Genomic DNA, 7933 nt, shown 5'->3' on the forward strand with positions numbered 1-7933 from the left:
CACAGCCCTGAAACCCCTTCAGGCCCCTGTTTTCCTCTCTCAGTTCCAGTCCAGGTCCCTCCTCCATGTGGGGAAGGTTGGCTCCATGCCTGCATCTCTTCTGGGTCAGAAGACACCTACTGGGCTGCCCCAGGGCCACTGGCCCCCCAGTCATCTCCACTCTGCCCCCTACCCCCACCCCAGTCCCAGGTGCAACCTCAAGGCTGTCACCTCTTAGGGGTCCTGCAGGGGCCTCTTTCAGCTTCTGCCCTTAAAAGAGGGCCGATCATCTGTCAATCCCCACCCTGTCCCTGGGATGCCCTGAAAGGCCCCCCATCAGAATCAGACACAGCATCCTTGTTCATTTCTAATCCCTTCTTCCCAGCTTGGAAGCTGCTAAGCAGTCTCCCAGGCCAGGAGAATCCTCACTCAGGTAGGACTACTTCTAGATCTTTTCAGACTCACATCCGGATGGCAGTTTTGCAGTTTAAGAGTCAGACATTATATTAATTTGTTCTGTGTTTCTTCAAAGACGTTCCACTTTGGAGTCATGCTGGGTTGGGGGGCTCCCCTCCTCAATGGGGAAGAGTCACATGTGAAGGCAAAATTGAGGGAGGGGATTCACAGCAGTCCCTACTTCCCACGTGATCTCATGTCCCCACGGCCTTGCTCTCACCCCAGGGCTCCTCCCTGTTCACCCCTGAGGCTGCCCTCCTACAGGTGGGGCTGCGTCCCCTCAGACGGCAGCTCCTTCTAGTGATGCTGCAGGGAGGACAGGGTCAGATGGCAGCTCCTTCTAGTGATGCTGCAGGGAGGACAGGCCGGGACACTGTGTCTTAGTTTGCGGTGGAAGGAGGCCGTGGCCCTGAAGGCATGTCCTGGGTCGCAGAGCCCTGAGGCTTGGTCCTGGCCTCCCACCCACGGGCCCTGCTGACATGTGGGCTGTAGAGTGAAGTGCTCAAACCACAGCTTTGGCATTGCTATCTGGGTTCCCACTCCTCAGCTTTTAACCTCAGGGAAGTCACTTGAGTCCTCCAGCCTTAGTTTTCTCATTTGTAAAATGGGGTTAGCAGTATAATCTACAGTCTCTTTTCTACAGTCTCAATTCTAGAGTCAGAGTTGAGATATGCTCCAGAATTCAGAGATTTTTAGCACTAGACAGATAACCTGGTGCATCCACTGTATATGACATAACACTGAAAGCTCTTTGCAATTAAACACATTAGTATTTGTGCAACTGCCTAAATTGAACTTTCACACTAAGTGAAATAAATGCATGCATGCTTGCTAAGTTGCTTCAGTCGTGTTCGCTTCTTTGTGATGCTACGGACTATAGCCGCCCAGGCTCCTCTGTCCATAGGATTCTCCAGGCAAGAATACTGGAGTGGGTTGCCATGCTCTCCTCCAGGGGATCTTCCCAACCCCGGGATCGAATCTGCATCTCCTGAGGCTCCTGCATTGCAGGCAGATTCTTTACCCTTGAGCTACGGGGGAAACCCCAAGTGAAATAAATAAAGATCATTAATTGTCTCATGTATGTTTAGGTCAAATGCTTTTACCAAATGAATTATTTAATACTTTAATTTTCAGAGCCTGAAAGGCTTGGGATGTCAGATAAAGCCCATCCTACTCTGTGCTCCTGTAGATAATGACACAGTTTAAAGGGCAAAAATATGTTCATAGTTTGAAGCCAGACCCAACCCAGCTGGGAGTTTTGGGATAAGACAAGTCTCCTGACAAGGCCAAGGCTGATGGGTGGTGAGAACTCTTCTGGAGCGGCTGTGCTGTTACTCGAGTGTCTGAGCCATTGGTTCCAACTCCACAGATCCTGAGCCTCAGCCGTCACAGGGCCCTGAGCCTTTCCCTGGCAACTGACTTAATCCGCCTCTGAAGCTGGATCTTTCTCCGGCGGGTCCTCAGCCACGACCACTCTCATACTGAAGGTGAAGGTGACCTGCATGACCATCGTGACCTCCATGTAATCATCCTGAGGCCTGGACTTCTGGGCCATCATGGGCTACTTCCTGCGAACACTGCAGCTGCTCTCCACCTGCGTGGCCATCTCACTAGTGGGCAGCCTGGACAGCTGGACGGTGCCCACAAGTACCTGGTCCTTTGTTATCTTGTGCTTCTGCTTCGTGGTGACCTTCATCATCCTCATAATCGAATCACTGGCGCTTCATTACTGCTTCCCCTTCTCCTGGGGGGACTTTCTCCTCTGCCATGCCTGCTACCTCGCCCTCTTCTGCCTCTTGGTCTCCATCATTTACCCCGCTACCTATGTCCAGTTTTTGTTTTACACCCCCTCCTGGGACCATGCCATCGCTGCTACTGCATTCTGCTTCATTTCTACTGTGTCTTATGCCACCGAAGCAATCTGGATCTTGGGCTGGCCCCAGACAGGTGATTTCACTGGCTATACAGGCAGCTTGCCATTCCTCCTCAAGATGCTAGAGACACTGGTGGCCTGTGTCATCTTACCCTTCATCAGCAATCCCTACCTGTACATGGACCACCCATTGCTGGTGTCGTGCGTGGCCGTGTACTCCATCTGCTTCATCCTGGGGATCGTGACCATCCTGTTGAACCTGGCTAACTGTGAGAACCGGCTGCCCATCTCCTCCTCCATGTTCCATCTGGTGCTGAGCCTGCTGTCTGTCCTTCTCTACATTGGTGCTCTGGTCCTCTGGCCACTCTACCAATTTGATGAAAAGTTTGGTGGGCAGCCCGAGAGGTCCAGGGATGTGAGCTGTCAACATAGACTTACCAACTATGTATGCGTCTGGGACCAGCGACTGGCTGTGGCCATCCTGACAGCCATCAACCTGCTGATTTACGTGGCCGACCTGGTGTACTGGGCTCGCCAGGTTTCTGTAGGGACTGAGGACCAGCCCGGGGACTCCTGATCACCTCTGCTCACAGGAGGTATCTTTACCAAGCTCTGACATCCTCTTCCTGGCTCCCTCTCTCTCTCCTCACATCCTTCCCCATTTATCTCACTCTCCTTTCTGTTCCCTTCCCCTCTTCTGCTCTGTCTCCCTCCTGTTTTCTTTGGTTTTCCACATTCTGTTTTGCCTCTTTCTCTTGCTTCTCTCAACTTTTCTACATTTTTTACTTTTTGCCCCTTTTCTGGTCATCCTTGGTTTTCTCATCTCCTGTGTCCTGACCACCTCTCCTCATTTTCCTTCTGATCCATCAGGACCTGAGACCGCTTCCTTCTCTGCCCACCGCCCCCTCCTGCCTCCTAAGGTGCTGACTCCACAGCACAAGCCCTCTGTGCAGCTGTTCACACCCTGGGCCTCTGGAGGGGCCTCATTGCCAAAGTGTGTCTGTCCCCCTGGGGGTGCCTTAGTTAGTGTGTAGGGTGGATTTGGGGTGTGATTGGTAGCTAAGGATCAGGCCTCACTTCGTCCTCATGGAGGGGGTGGTACACTGCACCTTGCCTTTAAGTTAAAAAAAATAAAGCTCTGGAGATCAATAATTTCCCTTAGGCAGGAGTGCTAATGCAGAGACTTGGATCCCTAGGCCCTCCTTGGGGCTCCGTCCCACCTGAGATTGGCTCTGGAATTTTTACTGACTTTCTAAAACCCACTGTCTATAGGCCTGTGGACAAAAAAATATTGTGAATCATTTCTGTAAACCATGAACGCTGCTGGCCATCAAGCCTTCAGCCACAGCAGTAGCCCCCACTGGGGGCAGCCCGAGGGGAATTCATGATGGAGAAAGACGGCACTGGCTTTAGATCATTACGATGCATAAGAAAGGAGTGATACTAATGCGCTCAGACTCCTGCACCTTCTGGTCCCGAGAAAAACACTAAAGCTTGAGATGTCTCTTTTTGTGATTAGTGATAATCCTTTGATGTTTGACCACACGTTTCCTTTTTTTTTTTTCCAGCAAAAACTCCCATGTATCCTGGCCCCCTCTCACCTCTTTGGAACAGTTCTGCAGCATGATCTGTGAGGTGTCTCCCAAGCTATAGTCTCCCAATAGAACATAACTCACAACTTAGATTGTGAGGTTTCTTGTTTTTTCATTTCCCTTCAGTCAGCAGTTTTGGTGACTGATGAAGGAGGAACCCAGAGCAGACTTCTCCTAACTCTACAAGGCACTGGAGATTGGGTACCTTTTGTGCCCATCTGCCTCCTCAGAGCGTCCAGATGAATATGGGGGAGGTTATTGGATCTCCTGTTATTAGGTGATTATGCAAAGTTTGATTTGGTGCTATTAAACTCTTCCCTGGAGGGGTAGGTTTTCCTCGGCACTTAGTTCAAGAAGCAGTACCTGGGCTATTCTCAGGAGAAAGACACTAGGAAGATTTTGCTCAGTGGAAACACACTGAGTGAAATGAAATGAAATCCATATTTTAATGGCAAGAGGAGAAAAGATTAAATATAAAATTTTCCTTTCCCTGTTTGGGCCTCCTCCCTCCCCTTATTGGGTATTATGCATCTGCATTAACCACGCCTCCTAAGTAGATAACATTCCTTCTTTATCATATCAAGGATCACAGCTTCTTAGGAGATAAACTTTCTTCTCCTAAGGGGCCACAATGACCACCACACACTTTGTTGAGCTGATCTGGATCATGTTAAGTGTCAGTAATACCTCGCTTGATGGATAACCGTTTGTCCCAAAAGTATAACTGTGCTTTGACCTCCTGGGTAGAACATTCACAGAGTGTTCTGAAAGACTGTCTCCTAGGTTATAATTCCCAGACTGGCCCAAATAAAAGTTTCCATTTGTTTCTTAGACTTTCTGTCAATTAATTTTTTTCATCACAATGGGTTATTTTCAGATGAAAGACACAGAGAAGTGCCTACAGAATTATATCTACAAGGTCTTGCTTAATTGGAAATTAAAGGAAACATCACCCAAAATGGCCAAATTGGTGTTCACTGGACTTTGCAAAATTAATTAGTTTTGCATGTGCAGCAAGAAGAACCAGCTTGATAAAATATCTTTTTAGAATTCTGACCGTAAAGGATCAAAAGCCCTTTAGAAGGATCTTGCATTTCTCTTCCTGCATCTTTGATACGTAAACATAACTGATCTTCTGAGGCTTTTTTTCCCCTGTATTTTAAGAGTTTCCTATATTTTAAGAGTCTCTACCATCCAGAAGGAGCACATGGCAGCCAGTCAAATAGATTAGAATTATAAGGAGATTTTTTTGGTCTGGCTGTGTCAACACTCCTAGCCCATAAGTGCCCTTGGTCACCTTCACCTGTGAGGTATAAGTATCTGCCTATACTGTGAAAGCCCTTTACTTTTTAGGACTACTTTTGAAAAAAAGCTTTCTAGGTCTTGTGAAGGCTATATCCTCTTCTGGGGGCACCTCTTGTATCTTCTTGGTTTGAGTCACTATTAAAATCACTACTCATCAATGGCCAAACAACAACAGATTTTATTTTCTTGGGCTCCAAAATCCCTGCAGATGGTGACTGCAGCCATGAAATTAAAAGCTGCTTACTCCTTGGAAGGAAATCTATGACAAACCTAGACAGCATATTAAAAAGCAGAGACATCACTTTGCTGACAAAGGTCCATATGGTCAAGGCTATGGTTTTTCCTGTGGTCATGTATGGGTGTGAGAGTTGGACTATAAAGAAAGCTGAGTGCTGAAGAATTGATGCTTTTGAACTGTGGTGTTGGAGAAGACTCTTGATAGTTCCTTGGGTGGCAAGGAGATCCAACCAGTCCATCCTAAAGGAGATCAGTCCTGAATATTCATTGGAAGGACTGATGCTGAAGCTGAAACTCCAATACTTTAGCCACCTGATGAGAAGAAGTGACTCATTTGAAAAGACCCTGATGCTGGGAAAGATCGAAGGTGGGAAGACAAGGGGGACAACAGAGGATGAGATGGTTGGATGGCGTCACCAACTCAGTGGACATGAGTTTGAGTAAACTCTGGGAGTTGGTGATGGACAGAGAAGCTTGGTGTGCTGCAGTCCATGAGTTGTAAAGAGTCGGACACAACTGAGTGACTGAACTGAACTGAACTGAACTGATGTACTATGAGTTGGAGCTGAGACACTTCCCTAAAGCCAGGGCCACGTGGCCTACAGGGTCGGAGTAAGGGTAAACAAGCAAAACCATGGCCTTCAGCTAGAGGAAAGGATAAGGCTGACATCCACCTTCACAGGAGTTGGGATTGTTTTTTTTTTTTTTTTAAGTCACTACAGGAGAAATAGAAATCTCAAGTCTTCTCTTCTTGTGGGTTTGGGCCAAAATATTCTTGATCCCTGAGCTCTAAAAACTCCAACCTGGGAAATTAACTCAATTTGTGCCCAACAGGTGATTGGCCAGGAGGATTCTGAGCAAGTGCAGTTCTTCTGGGTGAAGCTCCCAACCCAGGCGGCAGGATCCTCCCAGGTAAAGGGGGGTCCTGTAAAAGGGGGCTCACAGTTTAATGACAAAGTACACGAGGGCTCAACCCACTGTGAGTCCCAAGAACTCCAGTGAACAGACACCAATCTGAAAGAGACAGCAAATAAATACAGTTGATACAATTAATCACATTAGAAAAAGTCACCATGAATAAAGGACAGGAAGATGGGAGCAAGGAGCATATGAATTGAAGAGTGTCCTCCAAAAAAGTCATGTCTACTCAGAACCTCAGAATGTGGCCTTATTTGGAAGTAGGGTCTCTGCTGACATATTTAGTTAAGGATTCCAGTGTGGAAATTGTCCTGGACAGAGGGTGGGACCACAGTCCAGTAACTGGTGTCTATAAGAGAAAGGACAGAGAGATTCACATACATGTAGTTGAGAGAAGATGAGCACGTGAAGGTGGAGACAGAGAGGGAGTTAAGTAACCACAAGCTAAGGGGTCTCCAAAAGCTAGAGGGGGAAAGGACAGACCGTCCCCTGGGGCATCAGAGACAGCACAGCCCTGCTGACCCCTTGCTTCACACTTCTGACCTCTAGAACTGTGAGAGAACAAGTTACTGTTGTTTTAAGGTACCAAGCTTATGGTAGTCTATAACTACTATAGACTACGAATTTGTTACAAAACCAAGATAAATTTCCAGAAAATTTTCCAGAAATGCTTGCCTACCTCCTGCCCTAGAGAATGGTAGCCACATGGATCCCAAGACCCCTGGTCATATCCTGTGTCCCCAGTGTCTGAGACTCACAGGGGAGGGTCCATTGATCTAGAGAAGGGTCCAAACGCCCCCAGGAGCCAGGAGGGAAGGAAATAAATAAAGGGGATGGAGAGGACTAGGGCTGCTGGAGAGGACAGAGGCAGCTGCCTCTGTCGGGGGTGGTGGAAAAGCAAGAGGCCATGTGCATGATAAGGTCTTGTGTTTATAAAACAGGAAGAAAGGTTACAGATATGCCCTACAAACATGTGTGCATGTCTGTGCACACGTGTCTACATATGATTTCAGAGCATTTGAAATGTGTTGAAGGCTGTACATGAGGTTGAGGACATCGATGCTCCCTGAATGTTGGAGGAGTAGATGCTCCTGTGAGCAGGCAGGAAGCCTGGCCATGCCCAAGAGGGTAAACCAGGACATGGGAGATGATCATAGTCCTGCTTTATATCAATCAGACATGAGAATGAGAAAAATACAGAAAATACTAAGCAAAGATGAGCATGAGGAACAATATAAAGGGCTGAGTAAGTGCTCAGCTCCAGGCACAGCCCCCCACTGCTCCCTAAGGGCACACAGCCCAGTGGCACCAGATCTCCTGAGGAGTCAAAGAAAGCCGGAAATGCAGATTTTCACTGAAATTAAAATATTGAGTAGATAACAAACACTTAAGAAAAAAATAACACCAATTCTATATGATCTGTTCTAGAACACACTGTATAGGGAAACCAAGCACACCTTTGGGCCACCTCCAGTATAAACTGGTTTGCAGCCCCTGATCTGCAATAAATCAAGCTTGCATGTGCTGATGTCCAGAGTGGGGCCAGGGTGTTCTGGGTCCTCTGTGAGGGGGA

The 7933-nt window shown here is 47.6% G+C and overlaps 2 protein-coding genes across 2 annotated transcripts in view; both read left to right on the forward strand.

The window, feature by feature from the left end:
- The first annotated feature begins 1991 nt into the window (after positions 1-1991).
- On the forward strand, positions 1992-3935 carry LOC104989437 (myeloid-associated differentiation marker-like). Its single transcript, XM_010841117.1, is given in 3 exon segments — positions 1992-2870; positions 2872-2989; positions 3877-3935. Coding segments are annotated over 3 exon segments (1056 nt in total).
- Positions 3936-4531: 596 nt separating this feature from the next.
- Positions 4532-7933, forward strand: part of LOC104989438 (myeloid-associated differentiation marker-like) — a 7007-nt gene continuing 3605 nt past the window's right edge. Inside the window, exons 1-2 of the mRNA XM_010841118.1 lie at positions 4532-4576; positions 6277-6421. Coding sequence (XP_010839420.1) covers positions 4532-4576; positions 6277-6421 — 190 coding nt within the window. The remainder of the gene's footprint in view (positions 4577-6276; positions 6422-7933) is intronic.

This window comes from Bison bison, unplaced genomic scaffold, assembly GCF_000754665.1.
Source record: "Bison bison bison isolate TAMUID 2011002044 unplaced genomic scaffold, Bison_UMD1.0 scf7180017864155, whole genome shotgun sequence".
NCBI lineage: Eukaryota > Metazoa > Chordata > Mammalia > Artiodactyla > Bovidae > Bison > Bison bison.